The sequence below is a fragment of the Neolamprologus brichardi genome, chromosome 7 (assembly GCF_056152115.1).
Source record: "Neolamprologus brichardi isolate AB-2024 chromosome 7, ASM5615211v1, whole genome shotgun sequence".
Taxonomy (NCBI): Eukaryota; Metazoa; Chordata; class Actinopteri; order Cichliformes; family Cichlidae; genus Neolamprologus; species Neolamprologus brichardi.
The window spans coordinates 14955625-14981018 of NC_142110.1; the positions used below are offsets into that span (position 1 = coordinate 14955625).

Consider the following 25394-nt stretch of genomic DNA (forward strand, 5'->3'; position numbering starts at 1 on the left):
AATATATTATAATGTCAGTACTTTTAAGACACTTTGTCTAAGTGATACCCACCTTGTTCACAGTCTTTGCTCCTCTCTCCTGTGTGAGAATAACTGTATAGTTTTTGTAATACACAATAAGGGATTTAGGACAGGTCACAGTTCCAGTGGGATTACAGTTTACATTTTCAATATAAACTTTAAAATTGTGTCGAGGTGTGATCTCTTTAACCAGGACATAAGTGCAATTTTTTTGGAAGCTGTAATATTGTCCATCAAATGTCACATAATGAGGATCTCCCCAGCCACCACAAACACCTGCAAATATTAGATTGAGATTGCATCAAAACAAAAAATAATTTTGTAATTTACTTACATGTTTAGCAGCTTTAATATGTGGAATTTTAAAAGGGTTTTATTGAAACTTACATTTGCATTCATAGTGGAAACAACAGCCATTTCCATCATAAACTTTAACTGGTGTTTGCTTATTCTCACAAACAATATTTTTTACATTACATGGCACATGTATTGTAATGTGTTGACCATTTTCACAACTTTCTGTGGTGCAGTTGTTTGAATGCCAGGTTTCACCATTCTGATGAGAGCAAAACAGTGCTTTTAGCAATGAATTACACATGAGTTACATTATATTTTAGCCTAAAAGAGGCATACACACTGATACACACTATAAATCACGTCAAATGTATTAAATTTAACACTTATCTGTATGTCCACAAATGTTGCAGAGGCTGTTTAGTAAGAACTTTCAGTACCAACGAGAAATGCAACCACAGTGGAATTGCTAGCAAAGCCGTTACATTGCATAAAATTATAAATTTGACCTTGTTTCATATTTCAGCCTAAATAACTTAGTAAAGACAGCAGTGGAATTTTTCTTCACCTACATATTTTAATTCAAATACCTTTCTAGGTGGATTGAGAAAGAAGCAGTCTGTTTTTGGAATTACTGGAGTGCTAGAGCTCGTTAAGGGAATAGATGAAGTTGGTGGAGTTGTAAGGTGACATGGCCGGGATTGGATTTCGGTACCACATGATGAATTGCATTTTGCAGTGTAACACCAGCCTTTTCCATCAGTCTCATTGTACATGGAGCTATCTATGTGACAATAAGAATTGAGTTAGAGCTAAATAACTAATAATGGATTATAAAATGTACAGTTGTTAACATTGTGAGTTGGCCACACTGGCAACAGAGTTGATTATTAGATTTTCCTGTGGCCACTTCAAGTTTCAGCACAAAAAGTTAATTATTCCTCAATGGACGTGGAAAAAAATTTTTTTAAACAATTTATGAAAAAACGTTTTATAAAAAGGAAAGGCAAAATAAGAAAATAAAGTTTAATAACTAAATAATTATTGCATGGAAAACAACGAGGAAAGAAGCACAAAACTTACCAGCAGGAAATGAATGATTCTGGTATTTACACATACAGCTTCCATTTGTTGGTGGTGGTATTACCACTGTACTTATTTTATTTGTAATTATTTTATGGGATGTTGTGGGAATTGTTCTTGTGGTTGTTGTCGTGGGAGGTGTTCCTGTGGTGGTTGCTGTGGGAGGTGTGCCTGTGGTTGTTGTTGTGGGAGGTGTTCCTGTGGTTGTTGTTGTGGGAGGTGTTCTTGTGGTTGTTGTCATGGGAGGTGTTCCTGTGGTGGTTGTTGTGGGAGGTGTTCCTGTGGTTGTTGTTGTGGGAATTGTTCTTGTGGTGGTTGTTGTGGGAGGTGTTCCTGTGGTGGTTGTTGTGGGAATTGTTCTTGTGGTTGTTGTCGTGGGAGGTGTTCCTGTGGTGGTTGTTGTGGGAGGTGTGCCTGTGGTTGTTGTTGTGGGTGGTGTTCCTGTGGTTGTTGTTGTGGGAGGTGTTCTTGTGGTTGTTGTCGTGGGAGGTGTTTCTGTGGTGGTTGTCGTGGGAGGTGTTCCTGTGGTGGTTGTTGTGGGAATTGTTCTTGTGGTTGTTGTTGTGGGTGGTGTTCCTGTGGTTGTTGTTGTGGGAGGTGTTTCTGTGGTTGTTGTCATGGGAGGTGTTCCTGTGGTGGTTGTTGTGGGAGGTGTGCCTGTGGTGGTTGTTGTGGGAATTGTTCTTGTGGTTGTTGTCGTGGGAGGTGTTCCTGTGGTGGTTGTCGTGGGAGGTGTTCCTGTGGTGGTTGTTGTGGGAAGTGTTCCTGTGGTTGTTTTTATTGTGGAAACAGTGGTTGTTGTGTCACAAGGATAACGGCAACATAAAGCTCGTATTTCATAGTCATTACATTTTGGAGGAAAACCTTGGTCTTTGTTATGACAGATAAGTCCATCTTGTTGGTCACATACTAAAGTTTGACCTAAGTCTTCCAGCGAGATATCTGGGGAATCTTTAGCTCTACATTGTATCTTCAGCGGTTTTGTGCACACACTCAGGTCCAGATCAGTAATGTTAGCGATGGATTCATAATCTCCACCATCTGGAGTACTACTGGGATAATTCTTATTACTCCAGGATGACCATGTACACTCGTCATTGCAAGGTGGTGTAGGAGGATTTCCTGTGGTTGTTGTTGTGGGAGGTGTTCCTGTGGTTGTTGTCGTGGGAGGTGTTCCTGTGGTGGTTGTCGTGGGAGGTGTTCCTGTGGTGGTTGTTGTGGGAATTGTTCTTGTGGTTGTTGTCGTGGGAGGTGTTCCTGTGGTGGTTGTCGTGGGAGGTGTGCCTGTGGTTGTTGTTGTGGGTGGTGTTCCTATGGTTGTTGTTGTGGGAGGTGTTCTTGTGGTTGTTGTCGTGGGAGGTGTTCCTGTGGTGGTTGTCGTGGGAGGTGTTCCTGTGGTGGTTGTTGTGGGAATTGTTCTTGTGGTTGTTGTTGTGGGTGGTGTTCCTGTGGTTGTTGTTGTGGGAGGTGTTCCTGTGGTTGTTGTCATGGGAGGTGTTCCTGTGGTGGTTGTTGTGGGAGGTGTTCCTGTGGTGGTTGTTGTGGGAATTGTTCTTGTGGTTGTTGTCGTGGGAGGTGTTCCTGTGGTGGTTGCTGTGGGAGGTGTGCCTGTGGTGGTTGTTGTGGGAGGTGTTCCTATGGTTGTTGTTGTGGGAGGTGTTCTTGTGGTTGTTGTCATGGGAGGTGTTCCTGTGGTGGTTGTTGTGGGAGGTGTTCCTGTGGTTGTTGTTGTGGGAATTGTTCTTGTGGTGGTTGTTGTGGGAGGTGTTCCTGTGGTGGTTGTTGTGGGAATTGTTCTTGTGGTTGTTGTCGTGGGAGGTGTTCCTGTGGTGGTTGTTGTGGGAGGTGTGCCTGTGGTTGTTGTTGTGGGTGGTGTTCCTGTGGTTGTTGTCGTGGGAGGTGTTCTTGTGGTTGTTGTCGTGGGAGGTGTTCCTGTGGTGGTTGTCGTGGGAGGTGTTCCTGTGGTGGTTGTCGTGGGAGGTGTTCCTGTGGTGGTTGTTGTGGGAATTGTTCTTGTGGTTGTTGTTGTGGGTGGTGTTCCTGTGGTTGTTGTTGTGGGAGGTGTTCCTGTGGTTGTTGTCATGGGAGGTGTTCCTGTGGTGGTTGTTGTGGGAGGTGTGCCTGTGGTGGTTGTTGTGGGAATTGTTCTTGTGGTTGTTGTCGTGGGAGGTGTTCCTGTGGTGGTTGTCGTGGGAGGTGTGCCTGTGGTGGTTGTTGTGGGAATTGTTCTTGTGGTTGTTGTCGTGGGAGGTGTTCCTGTGGTGGTTGTCGTGGGAGGTGTTCCTGTGGTGGTTGTTGTGGGAAGTGTTCCTGTGGTTGTTTTTATTGTGGATACAGTGGTTGTTGTGTCACAAGGATAACGGCAACATAAAGCTCGTATTTCATAGTCATTACATTTTGGAGGAAAACCTTGGTCTTTGTTATGACAGATAAGTCCATCTTGTTGGTCACATACTAAAGTTTGACCTAAGTCTTCCAGCGAGATATCTGGGGAATCTTTAGCTCTACATTGTATCTTCAGCGGTTTTGTGCACACACTCAGGTCCAGATCAGTAATGTTAGCGATGGATTCATAATCTCCACCATCTGGAGTACTACTGGGATAATTCTTATTACTCCAGGATGACCATGTACACTCGTCATTGCAAGGTGGTGTAGGAGGATTTCCTGTGGTTGTTGTTGTGGGAGGTGTTCCTGTGGTTGTTGTCGTGGGAGGTGTTCCTGTGGTGGTTGTCGTGGGAGGTGTTCCTGTGGTGGTTGTTGTGGGAATTGTTCTTGTGGTTGTTGTTGTGGGAGGTGTTCCTGTGGTGGTTGTCGTGGGAGGTGTGCCTGTGGTTGTTGTTGTGGGTGGTGTTCCTATGGTTGTTGTTGTGGGAGGTGTTCTTGTGGTTGTTGTCGTGGGAGGTGTTCCTGTGGTGGTTGTCGTGGGAGGTGTTCCTGTGGTGGTTGTTGTGGGAATTGTTCTTGTGGTTGTTGTTGTGGGTGGTGTTCCTGTGGTTGTTGTTGTGGGAGGTGTTCCTGTGGTTGTTGTCATGGGAGGTGTTCCTGTGGTGGTTGTTGTGGGAGGTGTTCCTGTGGTGGTTGTTGTGGGAATTGTTCTTGTGGTTGTTGTCGTGGGAGGTGTTCCTGTGGTGGTTGCTGTGGGAGGTGTGCCTGTGGTGGTTGTTGTGGGAGGTGTTCCTATGGTTGTTGTTGTGGGAGGTGTTCTTGTGGTTGTTGTCATGGGAGGTGTTCCTGTGGTGGTTGTTGTGGGAGGTGTTCCTGTGGTTGTTGTTGTGGGAATTGTTCTTGTGGTGGTTGTTGTGGGAGGTGTTCCTGTGGTGGTTGTTGTGGGAATTGTTCTTGTGGTTGTTGTCGTGGGAGGTGTTCCTGTGGTGGTTGTTGTGGGAGGTGTGCCTGTGGTTGTTGTTGTGGGTGGTGTTCCTGTGGTTGTTGTCGTGGGAGGTGTTCTTGTGGTTGTTGTCGTGGGAGGTGTTCCTGTGGTGGTTGTCGTGGGAGGTGTTCCTGTGGTGGTTGTTGTGGGAATTGTTCTTGTGGTTGTTGTTGTGGGTGGTGTTCCTGTGGTTGTTGTTGTGGGAGGTGTTCCTGTGGTTGTTGTCATGGGAGGTGTTCCTGTGGTGGTTGTTGTGGGAGGTGTGCCTGTGGTGGTTGTTGTGGGAATTGTTCTTGTGGTTGTTGTCGTGGGAGGTGTTCCTGTGGTGGTTGTCGTGGGAGGTGTGCCTGTGGTGGTTGTTGTGGGAATTGTTCTTGTGGTTGTTGTCGTGGGAGGTGTTCCTGTGGTGGTTGTCGTGGGAGGTGTTCCTGTGGTGGTTGTTGTGGGAAGTGTTCCTGTGGTTGTTTTTATTGTGGATACAGTGGTTGTTGTGTCACAAGGATAACGGCAACATAAAGCTCGTATTTCATAGTCATTACATTTTGGAGGAAAACCTTGGTCTTTGTTATGACAGATAAGTCCATCTTGTTGGTCACATACTAAAGTTTGACCTAAGTCTTCCAGCGAGATATCTGGGGAATCTTTAGCTCTACATTGTATCTTCAGCGGTTTTGTGCACACACTCAGGTCCAGATCAGTAATGTTAGCGATGGATTCATAATCTCCACCATCTGGAGTACTACTGGGATAATTCTTATTACTCCAGGATGACCATGTACACTCGTCATTGCAAGGTGGTGTAGGAGGATTTCCTGTGGTTGTTGTTGTGGGAGGTGTTCCTGTGGTTGTTGTCGTGGGAGGTGTTCCTGTGGTGGTTGTCGTGGGAGGTGTTCCTGTGGTGGTTGTTGTGGGAATTGTTCTTGTGGTTGTTGTCGTGGGAGGTGTTCCTGTGGTGGTTGTCGTGGGAGGTGTGCCTGTGGTTGTTGTTGTGGGTGGTGTTCCTATGGTTGTTGTTGTGGGAGGTGTTCTTGTGGTTGTTGTCGTGGGAGGTGTTCCTGTGGTGGTTGTCGTGGGAGGTGTTCCTGTGGTGGTTGTTGTGGGAATTGTTCTTGTGGTTGTTGTTGTGGGTGGTGTTCCTGTGGTTGTTGTTGTGGGAGGTGTTCCTGTGGTTGTTGTCATGGGAGGTGTTCCTGTGGTGGTTGTTGTGGGAGGTGTTCCTGTGGTGGTTGTTGTGGGAATTGTTCTTGTGGTTGTTGTCGTGGGAGGTGTTCCTGTGGTGGTTGCTGTGGGAGGTGTGCCTGTGGTGGTTGTTGTGGGAGGTGTTCCTATGGTTGTTGTTGTGGGAGGTGTTCTTGTGGTTGTTGTCATGGGAGGTGTTCCTGTGGTGGTTGTTGTGGGAGGTGTTCCTGTGGTTGTTGTTGTGGGAATTGTTCTTGTGGTGGTTGTTGTGGGAGGTGTTCCTGTGGTGGTTGTTGTGGGAATTGTTCTTGTGGTTGTTGTCGTGGGAGGTGTTCCTGTGGTGGTTGTTGTGGGAGGTGTGCCTGTGGTTGTTGTTGTGGGTGGTGTTCCTGTGGTTGTTGTCGTGGGAGGTGTTCTTGTGGTTGTTGTCGTGGGAGGTGTTCCTGTGGTGGTTGTCGTGGGAGGTGTTCCTGTGGTGGTTGTTGTGGGAATTGTTCTTGTGGTTGTTGTTGTGGGTGGTGTTCCTGTGGTTGTTGTTGTGGGAGGTGTTCCTGTGGTTGTTGTCATGGGAGGTGTTCCTGTGGTGGTTGTTGTGGGAGGTGTGCCTGTGGTGGTTGTTGTGGGAATTGTTCTTGTGGTTGTTGTCGTGGGAGGTGTTCCTGTGGTGGTTGTCGTGGGAGGTGTTCCTGTGGTGGTTGTTGTGGGAAGTGTTCCTGTGGTTGTTTTTATTGTGGATACAGTGGTTGTTGTGTCACAAGGATAACGGCAACATAAAGCTCGTATTTCATAGTCATTACATTTTGGAGGAAAACCTTGGTCTTTGTTATGACAGATAAGTCCATCTTGTTGGTCACATACTAAAGTTTGACCTAAGTCTTCCAGCGAGATATCTGGGGAATCTTTAGCTCTACATTGTATCTTCAGCGGTTTTGTGCACACACTCAGGTCCAGATCAGTAATGTTAGCGATGGATTCATAATCTCCACCATCTGGAGTACTACTGGGATAATTCTTATTACTCCAGGATGACCATGTACACTCGTCATTGCAAGGTGGTGTAGGAGGATTTCCTGTGGTTGTTGTTGTGGGAGGTGTTCCTGTGGTTGTTGTCGTGGGAGGTGTTCCTGTGGTGGTTGTCGTGGGAGGTGTTCCTGTGGTGGTTGTTGTGGGAATTGTTCTTGTGGTTGTTGTCGTGGGAGGTGTTCCTGTGGTGGTTGTCGTGGGAGGTGTGCCTGTGGTTGTTGTTGTGGGTGGTGTTCCTATGGTTGTTGTTGTGGGAGGTGTTCTTGTGGTTGTTGTCGTGGGAGGTGTTCCTGTGGTGGTTGTCGTGGGAGGTGTGCCTGTGGTTGTTGTTTTGGGTGGTGTTCCTGTGGTTGTTGTTGTGGGAGGTGCTCTTGTGGTTGTTGTCGTGGGAGGTGTTCCTGTGGTGGTTGTCGTGGGAGGTGTTCCTGTGGTGGTTGTTGTGGGAATTGTTCTTGTGGTTGTTGTCATGGGAGGTGTTCCTGTGGTGGTTGTTGTGGGAGGTGTTCCTGTGGTGGTTGTTGTGGGAATTGTTCTTGTGGTTGTTGTCGTGGGAGGTGTTCCTGTTGTGGTTGTTGTGGGAGGTGTGCCTGTGGTTGTTGTTGTGGGTGGTGTTCCTGTGGTTGTTGTCGTGGGAGGTGTTCCTGTGGTGGTTGTTGTCGTGGGAGGTGTTCCTGTGGTGGTTGTTGTGGGAGGTGTTCCTGTGGTGGTTGTTGTGGGAGGTGTGCCTGTGGTTGTTGTTGTTGGTGGTGTTCCGGTGGTTGTTGTTGTGGGAGGTGTTCTTGTGGTTGTTGTCGTGGGAGGTGCTCCTGTGGTGGTTGTTGTGGGAGGTGTTCCTGTGGTGGTTGTTGTGGGAGGTGTTCCTGTGGTTGTTGTTGTGGGAATTGTTCTTGTGGTGGTTGTTGTGGGAGGTGTTCCTGTGGTGGTTGTTGTGGGAATTGTTCTTGTGGTTGTTGTCGTGGGAGGTGTTCCTGTGGTGGTTGTTGTGGGAGGTGTGCCTGTGGTTGTTGTCGTGGGTGGTGTTCCTGTGGTTGTTGTTGTGGGAGGTGTTCCTGTTGTGGTTGTTGTGGGAGGTGTGCCTGTGGTTGTTGTTGTGGGTGGTGTTCCTGTGGTTGTTGTTGTGGGAGGTGTTCTTGTGGTTGTTGTCATGGGAGGTGTTCCTGTGGTTGTTGTTGTGGGAGGTGTTCTTGTGGTTGTTGTCATGGGAGGTGTTCCTGTGGTGGTTGTTGTGGGAGGTGTTCCTGTGGTTGTTGTTGTGGGAATTGTTCTTGTGGTGGTTGTTGTGGGAGGTGTTCCTGTGGTTGTTGTCGTGGGAGGTGTTCTTGTGGTTGTTGTCGTGGGAGGTGTTCCTGTGGTGGTTGTCGTGGGAGGTGTTCCTGTGGTGGTTGTTGTGGGAATTGTTCTTGTGGTTGTTGTTGTGGGTGGTGTTCCTGTGGTTGTTGTTGTGGGAGGTGTGCCTGTGGTTGTTGTTGTGGGTGGTGTTCCTGTGGTTGTTGTCGTGGGAGGTGTTCTTGTGGTTGTTGTCGTGGGAGGTGTTCCTGTGGTGGTTGTCGTGGGAGGTGTTCCTGTGGTGGTTGTTGTGGGAATTGTTCTTGTGGTTGTTGTTGTGGGTGGTGTTCCTGTGGTTGTTGTTGTGGGAGGTGTTCCTGTGGTTGTTGTCATGGGAGGTGTTCCTGTGGTGGTTGTTGTGGGAGGTGTGCCTGTGGTGGTTGTTGTGGGAATTGTTCTTGTGGTTGTTGTCGTGGGAGGTGTTCCTGTGGTGGTTGTCGTGGGAGGTGTTCCTGTGGTGGTTGTTGTGGGAAGTGTTCCTGTGGTTGTTTTTATTGTGGATACAGTGGTTGTTGTGTCACAAGGATAACGGCAACATAAAGCTCGTATTTCATAGTCATTACATTTTGGAGGAAAACCTTGGTCTTTGTTATGACAGATAAGTCCATCTTGTTGGTCACATACTAAAGTTTGACCTAAGTCTTCCAGCGAGATATCTGGGGAATCTTTAGCTCTACATTGTATCTTCAGCGGTTTTGTGCACACACTCAGGTCCAGATCAGTAATGTTAGCGATGGATTCATAATCTCCACCATCTGGAGTACTACTGGGATAATTCTTATTACTCCAGGATGACCATGTACACTCGTCATTGCAAGGTGGTGTAGGAGGATTTCCTGTGGTTGTTGTTGTGGGAGGTGTTCCTGTGGTTGTTGTCGTGGGAGGTGTTCCTGTGGTGGTTGTCGTGGGAGGTGTTCCTGTGGTGGTTGTTGTGGGAATTGTTCTTGTGGTTGTTGTCGTGGGAGGTGTTCCTGTGGTGGTTGTCGTGGAAGGTGTGCCTGTGGTTGTTGTTGTGGGTGGTGTTCCTATGGTTGTTGTTGTGGGAGGTGTTCTTGTGGTTGTTGTCGTGGGAGGTGTTCCTGTGGTGGTTGTTGTGGGAGGTGTTCCTGTGGTGGTTGTTGTGGGAATTGTTCTTGTGGTTGTTGTCATGGGAGGTGTTCCTGTGGTGGTTGTTGTGGGAGGTGTTCCTGTGGTGGTTGTTGTGGGAATTGTTCTTGTGGTTGTTGTCGTGGGAGGTGTTCCTGTTGTGGTTGTTGTGGGAGGTGTGCCTGTGGTTGTTGTTGTGGGTGGTGTTCCTGTGGTTGTTGTTGTGGGAGGTGTTCTTGTGGTTGTTGTCGTGGGAGGTGTTCCTGTGGTGGTTGTTGTGGGAGTTGAAAATTTGGTTGTTGTTGTTTCGGTGACTATGGTTGTAGTTGGTAGAGATGTTGTCGATGTTCGTAATGGTGTTGTTTTAGACCATGGAGAAGTTATTGGTGTTGTGAAGGTTAAAATTGTTGTGACAGACTCTGTTATAACAGTAGAAGTCGTTTGAAATGTTTCTGTGGTGGACCCCTCTGTTGTCGTTACTGGGAGTGTAGAAAAAATACAACATTTAGTTATACTTTTGTTTTTGCAAGAGTTAAATAAAAAATATTAAAATAATTAAATCTTACCTGTGGAAGTGAAAGTAAAGGGTGTTGTAGATGTAGTTGTAATTTTACAAGGCTCTATTATTCTTGTAATATTTCCATCACAAATAGCAGAGAAACAGGTTCCATTTCCATCATGCGTCATATAGAATATGAACCCTTTGTCGTAATATTTCCCTTCATCATCATAACATCCACATGTATCAACACATTTCATGGTTACTTCTTCCAAATAAGGCCTTTCAGGTGGGCAAGTTGGATAGCAGCCTTAAGAATATAGATATCACTGTAAATTTTCAAACCTCACACAAAATAGGTGCATGCATGAAATCTAGCCTAACCATTTTGAACAACTCTGAGAAGTGGAAGTAAAACAATAGGTAACGTCACAGTACAAAGTATTATACTTTTCACAGTGGATTCCCATGCTGTGACTGCTCTGAACACAAATTTAAAAAAAAATCCTTATTCTTTCTTCCTTACTCTCTGAATTGCATGCTGGGAGTGTGGTAGTGGAGCATGTGGTGAGTCTCACTGAGAGATTGAGGACTTGCTTCTAACTTTACTTTTCTACCTGTTGTGTGTGTTTGTGTGTGTCTGTGTTTTACCGGGTATTATATTTAGAATTGATTGTTTGCTTAGAGTTTAAGTGAGTGTTGCTGATTGTTTTTGAGTGCGCAATACCAGCGTTTTGGCCAGTTGGCGTACAAGTTGCCGAAATGGACTTCACTAAACTTATGAGACAACATTGTTTTAAGATGGAGGAGTGTAGTCTGGTGTTGGGTGAAATTTTGGGTCAAAGCAGCATTAAATCTGCTGCTCAGACAAATAGCGCAGTGGTGATCTTTGTTGACAGTATGGAGAAGGCAAAATGTAATTTAAAAGTGTAATTTGGTGAATTATATTTTTTTTGTCAGTTTCTCCTTTAAGCATGCCAGCTAAGTCCATATTGCAACATTCCTCTGTTTATCAGCAATAAATCTCTGGTGAAAGAATTGTCTCTGCATGGAAAAATTATCTCAGATCAGAATTGTCTCAGATCAGAAAGCTGTCATCAAGTTTCAAATCAGCGCTGTGAAAGCATGTTGTTTCACACAGGCAACAGGTTCTTATGAGTATTAATAAAATGGATGAAGACCTTAATCTAGTGTTTAGGGTGCGAGTGGATCTTTGTGGATTTGATAATAATATCCATGCAACTTCGGGAGCTTTCGTGTGTTTTGGTTGTGGTAAAGTTGGACATTTAGTTTGAGTGTGTCCTGGAAAAAACTCAAAGTCAAACAGTGATGGATACACAGGACAATCAGGAGAATAACACAAGTGTAGTAAAAGCAGAGTTAACAGAAGCCTCAAGAAAGGAAAATGACTACAAATGGAACCGTGGATACAGAAGCCAGTGAAATGCTGATAAAAGATTCCTTTAAAGTTTCTGTCAAAAATAAATTAATAGAGAGTATAGTTAGCTCTCAAATTGAAAACGAAGTCACAGATAAAATAGAGATGGAAAGCTCAGGAAACAATCTGGCAGAACCTAATAGTGATATAGACTAAGAGGATGAAGATGAAGAGGAAGACTGGACTGCAGATAGTCTGGCCAGTTCAACCCTTAAATCTGTAAATGGTGTGCAAAATGTTAAATATTTTCATTTAAACAGAGCTAGTGATGGAATGGCACTCCTTAAAAAAATTCTACCAGATTCCAATCAATTTCATCAGGTGATAAAGGGCAGATTAAAAGTGGTGAAGGCAAAGTATGAGTGTTTTAAAATTGTATTTTTGAATATGTATGCTCTGAATACAGGGCCAGAGATAATTTTTTATTTTTATTTTTTTTACAGAAGCTTGAAGATATCTTATGCAACTGCCAGCCAGATGAGTTTCTTTTTTTGGCTGGAGATTTTAGCTGTATAGAAAATGATCAGTTGGACAGGAATCATTTAGAACCTCATTTGTGCACATAAACATTTCTAAAGTGTTTGACAGAAGCACAGTCTTTAGTTGATGTAGGGAAGGATATGTACAATCAAGAAAGACAATATACATGGGCCAGGAGTAGAGAACATTTTTGTCTGCAGCTAGATTAGACAGCTATTATTTTTTTCTGGAGAGTGTATACATCTAAAAAATCTGATTTTATGTCTTTAATGCAGTGATGGGATTGGAGAAAAACTGAAATCAAAGAATTTTGTCAACAGTATACTGTCAATGTCTCTTTGGCTAAATATATGAGAGAACTGGAGATTGACATAGTGGAGCTACAGGTGTCTGCAGATTTCACAGGAGCTCAAGGTTGGTTTGAGAACCTCAAGTCTCTCCCTGATGGACATACAAGTTTTTCTTTTCATTGGAACCCCCCCCCCCCCCCCCCCCCTCCCCCCAAAAGGACAGATCAAGTTTATGCATGGTTTGAAATCATCTGCTGGAGATCTTATAACAGCAGATAGTGACATCAAGTGAAGCACAGTGGATCTTTACTCAGATCTTTATAGCTTTTAAAAGACTTTTAATAACTTCTGCACTAGTCTCTCCAGAGTTTCTGAGGAGTTCATCAAGGAGGTGGGGAGCCTCTAACATTAAAAGAAGTTCATACTGCTTTACAAAGTATGCCAGTAAGGAAGGCCCGTAGCATAGATGGACTCCTATTTGAATTTAATAAAGCTTTTTGGTCTGACCTTTGTGATGATATCATGGAGGTTGTTGAGAAGGGCTTCGCTGAAGTTTTTTTTTTTTGCCTCAGAGCTACACGAGAGCTGTTCTAACATTCTTACCAAAGAAAGGTGATCTCCACTATATTAAGGACTGGTGGCCTGTCTCTTTATTGTGCACTGATTATAAAGTGCACTGTCAAAAGTGCTGGCAAACAGACCAAAGAAGGTGATGAACCATGTTGTCCACTGAACACAAACCTACGGCGTGCCAGGCAGGTCTATTGTTGATAATGTGTCACTAGTCAAAGATATTTTGGAGGTCTCAAGCTCATTGTGATGTCATATTGTTGGAGTCCCACAACTTCCAGGTGGTTTGAAATGGAAAAGAGGATGTTTGAAGTATCTGGGTGTGTAACTGGGACATGAAGACACACTAAACAAGAATTGAGGGGAAGTTAGGGAAGTGGAGATGGTTGTTACCGCAGATGTCATATAAAGGCAGGGTGCCTATTATAAATATATTATAAACTAAGTTTCTTTTTTATTGTGGCATAGATTAATTTGTTTAGAGCCCCCTTCCTTATTATTAAATAAATTCAGTCTTTGATGATCAAGTTTTTTTTGGGATAACTGACATTGGATATCCCAGGCTGTGCTTTTTTTGCACAAAGAAAAAGGTGGACAAGGACTAGTTCACCTAGAGAGCAGAACTGCAGCTTTCAGAATGCAGCTAATTCAGAAATACCTGATGGGAAGGGAAGAACATGTTTTCAGGAAACCAGTAACTAGTGTTTTTTAAGAGGAATGGGAGAGTTGGGAATGGATAATTTTATGAAATTGTAATTTGATCTCATCTTCTTATTAAATGCCAATGTTTTATAACAGCCTTTTTAAAGCTTGGACCATTTTCAAATGGTCATTTTACTGGTTAAATATTAAAGCTGAATTTCTGTTTTATTCATTGGTGGATAATTTGGCAGATTTTTTTCTCTCAGTTGTGTTTTAATAATGTGGTCTGTTCTTTTGTCGATGGTCAATATTATTTCAACCATGTGTTTTTTGACTGCTTTTTTATTTTGTTAAAAAAAACTTGTGATGTCCTCGTATTTATTTATTAGGAAATAAATGTGTGGTTAAAATCCAATCGTTCTTTCTTTCAATTCAATTAAATTCTATTCAATTTCAACAGTTGCCTCGAGGTGCTTTAATTTGAAAAGTATTGTAAAGTAAAGACTGTACAATAATAGGTTAATAATAATATCATGATGTCAGTGAGAGCAGCAGCCCCAGTCACCAGTTTCTGAAGTATTTTGTCAGTAAATTAGCTAAAAGGTAGATATAGGACACCAATACAGCTGGTTTCAAACAGTCGATGAACATGGGGGCACATTTACACTACATTATCTACTTTACTTAAAAGGAGGAGACATGATCAGTGATGCCTGGCTGTATAATTATGAACCTACAAATGCATGTACTTTCCTTTTCTTACAATGCATACCTTCTAATGCGGGAAGTTGATTGTAGCATATTCCAGAGGGATTTCTGCATGTCTTCATGCATGATCTTCCACAAGGCTTATAGTGCCATTCACACTGTCCATCAGGGTTGTAATAATCACAGAATACAGCTAATAAAACAAAAGTAATAAATCATAAATAATAATGAACTCGATTTTACATTAAACCTTATTTGTAAACTTAGCTCATGCTGACAGTTATTATTATACTTTGCATTTTATATGTATCTTGTCACAGAAAAATAAAAAAATGCTCACGGCAGATGGTGGGAGTTCTCCATTTCACGCACACTCCTGCCTCATTACAGGCTGCTGCATAAGCTGCTACAGCTGAACAGAAACACTCACAATCTCCTCCTGAATTACAGGCACACGTGTCTCTCACACAGGCATCAAAATATTGTTGGGGATCCACCTTTTTGGAATAAGTAATTGTAAATGTAAGTAAAGAGTGACTTTGGTCCATTATAGCCTAAACGTTTACTTACATTCATAAGCACTTACCCTTGAATGGCAGGCCTCAAATACTGCACTCTTGATAATGCTGCAGTGCTTCACTGCCCATGCCTGTCTGTGTGAGTACAGTGTACATGCATCATTTGTAGTTTGTGCACTTGGGCAGCTAGGTGACACTTGCCAGCTGTTTCCGAATATAAGGGGATCAACCACAACTTCTTTATTTCTGGTAGTGAAATCATTCTTGATATTTCCATCAAAATTTCCACACAGACCGCAGACTTTGCCCTAAGAAAAGAACAAGTTTGTTTATATATATATATATATATATATATATATATATATATATATATATATATATATATATATATATATATGTATATATATATATCTATATATGTGTATGTGTGTGTGTGTGTGTGTGTGTGTGCTCACAGACCTTGAATGTAGATCTGAGTTTTATCATGAGGGTTGTCTTTTTATCCCAAATGACCATAAGGCCATTCTTCGCTTCAATGATGAGATATAAACCCAAAGTGTGGACTTGATAGGGTATTTCTTCCCCACTGTTTTTTTTAATAACTTTGATATGTTCATCTGAGAGACGAATTTCACTGTTCTGTTAAAAACAAAACATGCTAATTGGGAATTGTGAAAAACGATTTGACCATTTAGGAACATTAATACGTATGGATTTGCAACAATTGTAGACCAGGTTACAGTACCCAGCAAAAGGTTAATATTTAATTTTTTGCCATGCTTAATTTTCAAAAATAGAACAGGGCTCATATTGAAACACACAGTCCAACTCACTATATTAACGACAACACTGTGTACCCTGTTTCTTTTTCAAAAAACCCATTTTGCTCATATAGTGATAATAATAATGAGGTAATGCATAATTATTAATTATTAAGGTATCTATCTTTTAAAAAAACAACTTGTAAATGCAATTTCTGTTACATACCCCTAAATAGAGCGTGATGTCAAAGGAGCAGATGCTTTCAGCATTTTCGCAGGGGATGCTCTCAGTCAGTACCTGAAAGGTGCCGTTCTCACCTCCACAGGAATCCTGCAGGATTCTCATGTCAGTATCACAGGACTGATTTTAACAGGTCATAAAGATTAAACATAAGTGCAGACTGTACCTGGGTGAAGATGTAGCTACAGCCTCCACTAAAGGCAAATCTTGATTCATCAAAACTGATGTAATTCCCTGCTCCATAAATGGTACAGGTTCCACCACATTCTTGACCTGTACATTCCCATATGCTGCTTTTGCATGTGCTTAGATTTGAAAAAGGAAGTTAAATCTTGTTAAATAACTATTCCCAAAGCCCCCCCCCCCACAAAAAAAAAAATTCCAGTGATGTGAAAAACATGCTTGGGGACACCAGAGTTTGAGTATTATTTAGTGTGTTTTTAAAATATACTCTTTATTTAAACAGGGTTGATGGATGGGTAAATAACAGGAAATTGTTAGAAAAAACCCCAAGAAAAACAAAAAAAGCTCTCACCATGTATTGCAGTCCACTTTAACAGATTGTCCATGCTTATAGTATTGTCCATTATATGGGCAGGGGCAGTCCTCCTGCTTTACACAGCCTCCATTATTATCTGATAGCAGGCCATCAGGACATACACATCCTGAGATACACTGTGTGCTGATCTGTACAGGATAACAGAAACATATTTCATCAATATGCTTAATAACTGATTATGCTGTTGTAATGTCCATGTGTGGCAGTTATGAATCAGCTTCTCAGTCTTACACATTGTTTGTTCAGTGTCTGGCAGCTTTTTTGGCACTCAGATCCCTTTTCTCCCGGCTTTGCATTTGAGCAGTTGAGGAAAACCATTGGGCTTGTGCATGCTGAGAACAATGACAGTGTCTTTAAAAGGACACAACTGTATGGTTGTATTTACTTTTACTTTGCTTTTCAGTAGAAATAACCATTTAACGAACAGAGTACTTTGTACCTACTTTGAATCTCTTGTTTTCCTGAACAGGTTAATTCTCCACCATGGCAAGAGCTGAAACATAAATGAAGATAGGCAAGACAAAGAAAAGAGATGCATTGTATCAGTTCAATAAAACAACAAGGTATCAATTGCAGCTGTGTGTATTCAGGTTAAACATTCCTGGGACAACTTCACTTGGTGATACTTGGGCATGTCACAAGCTGAACCACATCAGTGAAGCAATAAAGTTCTTTGATATAATGAAACTTGAATTTTTCCAGAATCTTAACTTCTTTGCACATTTGCATAGGCCCTGAGAGTTAAGTGAGTCCACTTGCTGAATGAAATGAGTTATTTGTTTTGTAACAGGGTTAAAAAACAAAGAAGCCAAACACGCATGCCCTGCCCCTGCCTAAAAATAGTAATCAAATAAAACTACCAAAGTGAAGCAATTTCTCTTTCATTTCATCTCAAACAATGTTCTTTTTTTAACTTTTCTTATTTATTTGCACTCGTCCTTTAAATTACTGCCATCTTTTGTTGACAAGTGTGTCTAGCATGCTTGTTTTGATTCACATTGGACTGTGTGGCATGTCTCCATTTTCTGAGCGTGTCCATGTCCACTTCACAGTGGCTTCAGTTTGTTACTTAATGTATAATTTGCCAGTAATACAGTTTTATTTTACATCTCACAATAATATCAATAATTATAAAGCTGGACTATTTGACAAGAATATTTGAAATGGTGCACAATGGTGTTTTTAGGACCCCCAAGGCTAACTACTGTAAAGCAAAAAACTTTATTTTATTTATTGTATTTAATTGACTTTGCTTCACCCTATCAAAACCCACACGTTTGCATTGCTATGGCCCAATGTCAACTTGAAACGATGTTACATCCAACTGGATTCAATGGTTACTAGCAAAGTTCCTTCTAAGAGTGTGTGCAATCGCACACTGCTGGCACGGTCTCCGCACACAGAAAATCTGTGTTGCGCACCAAAAAAATCTAACCTGAATTGGAATTAAAACAATTTATTCTGTTTTGCAGTGTGAGTGCAGTGTGTCAGTAAGTGGCTGCTCCAGCCAATGATGTGAGCAAAAACAAAACTAACCCCGCCCCATCCTTTCCTATTGGTGGACAAATGTACCATGTTGACCAATCTAAAAATGTTTGCAGCATGACATTTAGATGTTTAGGAAGGGGGGAAGTTTTAGGAGTGACGGCGGGGTTTGGAGATGTGAGAGATTTACGATGTTTAGTGTGTTTGGAGTCTGAAGTTAATGTGTTGTGTAGTTAGTGTGTAGTGTAGTCATTAGTTTTGTTGTGTGTGTCAGAACAATGAGGCGACTGCTGAATGTTACAGGTGTTACAGGAGTGATACATCTCCTGTTGCCAGGTCTGCAGGCTTGTGATGTTCACCTTTATCTCATAGTGGACATCAAATTTGATGCAGAACAGCTGATTGTTCTGTAAATAGTTTGAAATGGGTTTTTTTTAAACGCCTTGGCTGCATTTTTAGGTAAACAGCTACAAAAAATTTAGTTGTTTGCAAAACTCATTTTTTTTGAAGAAGTAACTATATAATTAATTGCCCAACATTTGTCATCATATACTGTATTTTACAGACAGAGAGTTACAAGACTCTCTCCCAGACCACAGACTCATACTCATCATACAGTCAGAGCTTTATTTTAAAAAAATAAAATAAATTTGTGTTTTCAAAATTGGAGTTCAAGTTATTTTTACTTCCAATAGTGTTAACATACTATACAGGTCTTGAACAAGATTTTTTTTTAAAATTTTCATTGTAAGTGGGCTAAAGCACTTAATTAAAAGTAGTCTAACATAATGCTGCATACATGCTGTAATTTGATTATTTTAATAAACCATGTAACTTGGATGGATTCAATGCTGTGCACACGTCTAATGTTGCATACGGTGGTCCAAGGGACCGCTCAGAGAGTTTGTGTGTTTGCTCAGACACATAAAAAATTAGAAGGAACATTGGTTACTAGTACCTGGTTTCAAAGTATCAAATATCTTGCCCCATAAAAAATGGACATGGAAAAAAATTTCCAGACAAGAAATAGAAATGTAACAAGTTTACAGTTTTTGTCTCATATATTGGCCACAATTTCACTCCGCTTTAGGCAGACTTTTGTAGGGCAAAGTACAACCAACCAATCGCATACTCTTCTACAAGTATAAAGGCACCAAAAAAAAACATCTTGGCAAGCACAAGTGCAGTACTTCACAGCATACTAAATTATTGGTGTTTTCTCTTCCCTTGTTCTTATCTACTTTATGTTAACCATCAAACATCATCAAAACACAAAATAAATAAATAACTAAATTAATGAATTAATAAAAATACAGAATACATGGAAAAACATACCAAATCTGTCCCTTACTGAGTGTAGTAACCTGCCCGGGATGCACCACTGTGTCTCCAGCGTAACAGGAACATTGTGAGGGTAACACACACTCGTTCTTTTCATTTAGATAAGTTCCTTCAGCACAGCCACAGCCATCAAGCTTAGTAAAATCAACCCCACATGTTAAATCTGACTGACTAAGAGAGCGACAGGTGCGACCGCAGCTTGTCATTTTGTAGTCATACACAAAAGTAGGTGGGCAGTCATTTGTGTATTTCTCTGTTGGAAGAAAAAAGGACCCTTTACAGTTTAAACAGAGACAGATATGATTTATTGTAGTAGATAATTTCATTTAAACTTACGGCATGTGTTGTTCCTCCATCCAGTCAATAATACGCCTTCAATAGCACATGCATGAACATAGGCGGATAAAGCAGCACACAAGCAATCCTCACTTTTTTCACAGGCACAGGTGTCATAAATACAATTCTGCGAAGAGAAACAGCAAAAAGCTTAATCATCAGTTAAAGCTAATAAATAATTAAAATAAAAACATACACTTGATTACAAAAAAGAAGAAATCCCTGCTTACAAGTTGATACTCTACTGGGTGTACCACAGGATGGCACAGTGAAAAAACACCTTTTGGGTCTGACAGCTGGGAGCACCAGTGTTTGGCATATTTCTCTACAGAAAGAAACAGGTTTACTTAAGAAGTGATAGGCCATCAACAAAACATAGAGCATGATGACTGTGACCTACCTTTTTCTGTACTCATACTACAGGGGTCCCCGAGTATATTTGTCACATCAGGGCAGTTTGGCTTGGTTTTCCATGTGTTGGCAAATGTCCAAGCTGTTTTTTCAATTATACCGCAGGTTGTTTTGAAGTCCTGTGATCCATCGTTATCAAAATCTCCACACAGACCTGGATAAAGATGATCATGGTGTAACATAACAATCTTCACACTTTAAACTTAATCCCAAAACCAATCAAAATCCAAACCCACCGAGGAGTTTTCCTTTATTAGATACACTGGCTTTGATGTAGACCTGCATAACAGGTATGAGCTGAATCTCAACATCAAGCCCGTAGGTGGTTTGGATTACAAGAAAGAATGTAGATGGGTGGAAAATTGTGATATGATCTGTAAAGGGAAATATATTTTATATGTATATATTTTCAAATTAAATGATGAGACTCATTTAAATGTTGGGATTTCATTCACTAAAAGACAAACAAGTGCTCACCCAAAAAGAGAGGAAGTTGAGAGAGCAGTTTCTTGTAAAAGACCTGCCCACTGGCATCAATTTTAACCATCTATAGGACAAAGTATATTACTATATCAGAAAAGCCATCTGAACCATTGGAAAACAAAATAAACTGGATTAAAATATACATATATTTTACCACATGATCTGACAGTAGTAGAGTGATTGAAGCCAGACAAGTTGATTGATCAGATATTTCACATTTAGCCAAGTCGCCTTGAAGGCTGAAAGTCCCTTTGATTTCCTAAAATTGAAAAGTCAAAAATGCACTTACACATGTAGTTTACATGTATAATACATGTTTGTGAATAATAACAATAAAAATAATATAAAAAAGAAAGAAAGTTATTTTCTGTTTCACCTCACCTTCGTCAGAACATAAGAACACTCTCCGTGAAACATATAAGTTTTATCGTCATAGGTGGTGATGTGAGAGCCACCCAGGATGGAACAAACACCAGGACAGTCTTTAAGATTACAGATCCACTCACCATTTTTGCAGGTGCTGTTAAACAGAGGTCCGTCAGTTCATCTTCATAAACCAGTGTGAATATAGACATGAAGTTATAAATGATACAGTTACCAGCTCTTGCATGGCCCGGAGTAGGATTGCCCCGGTTGGTATATTTCTCCATTATGCAGGCAGCTGCAGCTGTCAACAGTGACGCACCCAGTATGTGTGACATCATCCAAGACAGTCCCTTTGGAAACAGATAGTTTTATGATAATACACAAAATCACCATTAGGTCTGATGGGTATGTCATCGGCACATTTTGAGGCCCCAAATGTTCCTATTTTTTAACATAGATGTCCTCACTTTCCTCACTTTCCCAATGGGCTAAAAAGACCTAAGAAGAATTTTTCTTAGATTTCACTGTGGTAAACGTTGCAACCCAGGATGGCAACATTTGATCAAATATTATCCAATTTAGCTTCACAAATACACTAAAACTAATACATTTAAAGAAGTGATAACCTAAGAATTATAATAGTGAATACATACTAGCCCCAATTTTTTTTAAAAAAGAAAGAATATTATCCTCTAGAAGCTACAAAACTTACCAAATGGACAGAAACATCCATCAACACAGTGTTCACTACACACTTGGTTTGTGCCCTGGTTTTTGCAAGTGTCCATGCAGGGATTACCACATTCCTTATACTCCAGGTTGAAGGGGCATGGTTTTCCTTTTAAGCACACAAAAGTTAGAATTAAAATTAATAAACAAGTAATTGTGATGTTAGCAGTGGCGGTCCTAGCCTGTTTGGCGCTCTGGGCGAACACTCCCTCTGCCCCCCCCACACACACAGACAAAACATATTAAGGATTGTACATTAACATAACACTGTTGTACACACACACATATGAAGAGAGAGAGAGAGAGTATGCATTGTATGCAAACCGCTACCAAACAGCCATCATAATTCGTCATACAATGAGAACAGGAAGAATCAACAATTGACACTGACGAATTAATGTTAAAATCTGTAACATAATGTATTGTTTGGAGTTTAGTCTGTTACTGTTGCTATTTTTTACCATTTCTTCTTGGAGCAACTGTAACAGACATAATTTCCTTAGGGATTAATAAAGTATTCTGATTCTGATTGTTTCAGGATGACCTGCCATTGTCCAATCACACATCTGCTTATCTGTATCTTTTGCTGGTTTCTCCTCCTCTTCTTTTCTCTTTTTTCTGATGGCTTTAAACTTTTCTAGTCCATTTCTATTGGTTTTAATTTTGCACTCCAGTATGAACACCCATCCCTCAACCCGAGGATCAGCACAACATAACCTAATAGACCTACACCTTAGTTCACAGATTCACTTTGTCTAGGGTGCATTTCTGAGATTTCACACAACCCAGGATTCAAATCATGAATCCATAATGGGCTTGGATTTACAACATTATAAATGGAATGTGCTCTATTTGGAAGCAGCCCCCTCCCCTTTCGACAGGTTGTGTGTAAGACTTTAAATCATCAAACTGTAAATTTTAAATTGTTATTGATCCCTTTACCTCTTGTCCTGAAGTGTAGATTTATTTTCTTACTCTTCTTATATTTATTGTTTGTTTACTTGCACTGCTGTAACTGGAGCCTCGTCGTCTCGTCTCTCTATATACTGGACTGTATGTAGCGGAGATGACAATAAAGTTTACTTTGACTTCAGCAGCGAGCAGGCGCACCGAGGGCTCTCGCGCTCACTTTTCGTGTATAGAATTTCGAAAAAACATCGGTGCAAATTATAAATCTGTATCATAATATCTGGTGTTTTCGTGTTTGTTGGTTTGTTTTTATTTTGTTTTATTTTGCGAGTTGGTTAATAGATGCTGCTCCAGCCGGTCACAGAATCCCCCGCCCTCCCCTCTCTGCGCAACAAGCAGCAGGCGCACCTCGCAAACGAAGGGCGCCCTTACTCCCAGCAAATGGGCAATAGAAAACCGGTCGGTGCCTATGCCATTCCCAATATGCGCTGGCTGACGTCGGGGCAGCATGAGTACGAGCATTATTATTATTATTTTTTGCTGATGCCTGTGATGCCGCCCCCCACCACGATGCCGCCCCGGGCAACCACCCGTGTCGCTCGTATCTAAAACCGCTACTGGATGTTAGTACAGTGAAAACAACAAATCCCCTTGTTTATGTTCTTACCACAGAAATTTGGGTTCTTCCACTGCCCTGGTGTCCCGCCTGCATGAGCACACTGACGGGAGTACTCTGACATGGTCGCACACACACAAGACGTATCGTTGCTGACACAGGAGCACAGATCTTCCTTACAGGCGTTAATGAAGGACTCGGTTTCAATCAGGCCTTGACAACTGTCAAATGCACTTTCAGTCTTCAGTTTCTGGCAGAGATCTTCCTGTTGGTCAAAGATTATTATGCATTTTATATTATGCATTTAAATATATGTAAGATACTTCCAAGCAAAAATAATTTGACATACCGGAACTTCACATGACTCTTTGGCTTGAAAGGACGTGGTCTCACAATTGTCAGACAGACCACTGATTTTCCACTTGTCCCCATATTCTTCAATACAGTAAGAAGCCCCTGTATCTAATAGAAAATTATGTTTTAGCAAGTGTGATCACTGAATTGGATTGTAGTCTTCTTTAAGCTTTAGGATTTAGTTCTTACCTAAATTTGTGAACTCATTATTCAGTTCATTGAAGTCACCACACAGACCACAAGTTTGATTTCTGAATTTTGCATCCAGTTCAACCTTAAAACCATTTCAAAAATTAGATATGAATTAAATGCAGAAATAAAGATGAAATCTATAATTACTATTTGAATAATACAGGGCAGTGAGGAATACTCTGGTAAAGCTGTTTTTTTTACCGGTGCTAAAGGTAATATTAATTAAAAAACTGAACATTTCTGTAGCAATACACAACACACACACACACACAGTGTGTTTAAATCATATAGCACACTTTGGTAGTTATTTGTTTAATGTAATATACAGTTTATTTACTATAATCTGCAGTATATGAGATTTTTTTGTATCAAGCACAAAATCCACATAGCTTTCTTTAGTAATTATAATCAGCATAATTTATTTATTATAGATTACTTCAGAAACATTAGTGACGTCGAACACAGTAGGTAAAAAACATACCCAGAGGGAGTCTTCTTGATTCCACATTAAGACCAATCCCAGCTTTGCCTGAACTTTAACATAGGATGCAATGCTTTCTACTGAAATGCCACCCCGACTGAAGGGTATTTCAGCACTATAAGGAATGAAAAAAAAAATCATCATAGTTAGATTAAATATTAATCGTCCATTAAACCAGTGCATCAGCTGTCAATGAAAAATCACATTTGTAAGACAGACTCACGGTTCATTGTTGATTTTGATGAATCCATTAGCTAATTCCACAACTTCACCATCCAGTTTCATTGTGACTTTCTTTATGGTGGTAACCTTATTGGACTCCTGTCGTTGGAGCTCAATGTTGAAACTGCTGTAGTCTGCCTTACACTGGGATGCAAAGATGTAGCTGCAAGTGGATGGAAGCCTGAACAAATTCCCATCAAATGTCTTAAAGTGGTAGTTTCCCCATGTGCTGCAGAACTGGTTGTTGTGAGATGGGCTCACTACTATTTTGAAAGAAAATAAGTCATTACACAAGTGTAATGGTTAATCATTTATTTATTCATTGCGTTATTTTGTCTCTGAAAAATAAATTACCTGTAATTACTGGAATTTTTCCAGTGTCCTGAACCGTGACTTAAAAAGAAGAAAAAGAAAATAACATTTATAACACCTACATATCGTCATTATGTCAGAAGACAAATATGACTTGTACTTGAGTTCTGTTCATCTTAATGTAACACAAAACAGAAGAAAAAAAAAGCTGAAATAATTAAAGTTTCATCTTTACACAGTCATGGATACCACTCTCTTTGTGTTACAATAGTCTACATACCAATGGTGGCTGCTGATAGGCCAAGGCAAAGGCTGAGCCATGGTATCACCCATTCTAGCTGCATGCTGACTGACCTCATGGCTTTGAGCAATCCCTGTCCAGAGAGAGGGAAAGGTGCACCAACTGATACCTCACTGAAAGGGCCGTGTAATATAGTTCATTTGATGTTTGCAGTTTAGGAGGAGCAAAAGATGCATCCGGGGTGTTCACCTTTTTGTTTACATTAAAATCACACCCATGAAGTGTCTTATCACAACATTTCATCTTCATCTGTTTGAGTCATGATATATTTTGTCACTCCCTCTCTCATGCTCCATACCTCAGTTTTAATGCTAATCTTGGATAAACATCAACATTATAAAGAAAAATATTTTAAACTGAATTGCCATACAGTTTGTTTGTTTTTATTATGGAACACTTTCAGGACAGATTTTCATGAGAACGACACATTGTCAAACAAGGATTGCATGCTTTTCTCACGTCATTGTCAGAAAGACCAGCCCAGAGAATTTGAACTGTGGGTTGGCCTCCGTATCTTTCACTGACATAAGTAAATTTGCTGATGTAAAATACATATATGAATTTGAGTAAACATTTGTCAAAGATGTGTAGATGTGAAAGGGTTTACACACTAAGACTGTCTGCTTTGTCTTACCAGGTAACTTTATTCACATTTAAGTTAAGATTTAACTACATGATGGGATGTATATGTAATCAGCATAAGTAGCTTTGGATTAACATACATCAAATGCTCAAAAAGTGAGATGATGAGACAGATGTAATTCT

The 25394-nt window shown here is 41.0% G+C and overlaps 1 protein-coding gene across 1 annotated transcript in view; it reads right to left on the reverse strand.

The window, feature by feature from the left end:
* Window positions 1-24717, reverse strand: part of LOC102786262 (uncharacterized) — a 31147-nt gene extending 6430 nt beyond the window's left edge. Inside the window, exons 1-35 of the mRNA XM_087844603.1 lie at window positions 24609-24717; window positions 24371-24409; window positions 24018-24279; window positions 23795-23909; window positions 23311-23395; window positions 23117-23229; window positions 22819-23032; window positions 21226-21351; window positions 20746-20863; window positions 20529-20667; window positions 20302-20406; window positions 20142-20211; window positions 19901-20038; window positions 19654-19818; window positions 19484-19578; window positions 19254-19380; window positions 18912-19170; window positions 16535-16584; window positions 16323-16423; window positions 16068-16219; window positions 15699-15837; window positions 15518-15622; window positions 14990-15169; window positions 14599-14838; window positions 14353-14509; window positions 14077-14205; window positions 9952-10194; window positions 9701-9864; window positions 8830-9529; window positions 7115-8454; window positions 6706-6988; window positions 3751-6069; window positions 906-1099; window positions 409-577; window positions 53-297 (exon numbers count right to left, since the gene is read on the reverse strand). Coding sequence (XP_087700729.1) covers window positions 53-297; window positions 409-577; window positions 906-1099; window positions 3751-6069; window positions 6706-6988; window positions 7115-8454; window positions 8830-9529; window positions 9701-9864; window positions 9952-10194; window positions 14077-14205; window positions 14353-14509; window positions 14599-14838; window positions 14990-15169; window positions 15518-15622; window positions 15699-15837; window positions 16068-16219; window positions 16323-16423; window positions 16535-16584; window positions 18912-19170; window positions 19254-19380; window positions 19484-19578; window positions 19654-19818; window positions 19901-20038; window positions 20142-20211; window positions 20302-20406; window positions 20529-20667; window positions 20746-20863; window positions 21226-21351; window positions 22819-23032; window positions 23117-23229; window positions 23311-23395; window positions 23795-23909; window positions 24018-24279; window positions 24371-24409; window positions 24609-24687 — 9159 coding nt within the window. The 5' untranslated portion in view covers window positions 24688-24717. The remainder of the gene's footprint in view (window positions 1-52; window positions 298-408; window positions 578-905; window positions 1100-3750; window positions 6070-6705; window positions 6989-7114; window positions 8455-8829; window positions 9530-9700; window positions 9865-9951; window positions 10195-14076; window positions 14206-14352; window positions 14510-14598; window positions 14839-14989; window positions 15170-15517; window positions 15623-15698; window positions 15838-16067; window positions 16220-16322; window positions 16424-16534; window positions 16585-18911; window positions 19171-19253; window positions 19381-19483; window positions 19579-19653; window positions 19819-19900; window positions 20039-20141; window positions 20212-20301; window positions 20407-20528; window positions 20668-20745; window positions 20864-21225; window positions 21352-22818; window positions 23033-23116; window positions 23230-23310; window positions 23396-23794; window positions 23910-24017; window positions 24280-24370; window positions 24410-24608) is intronic.
* Between the last annotated feature and the right edge of the window lie 677 nt (window positions 24718-25394).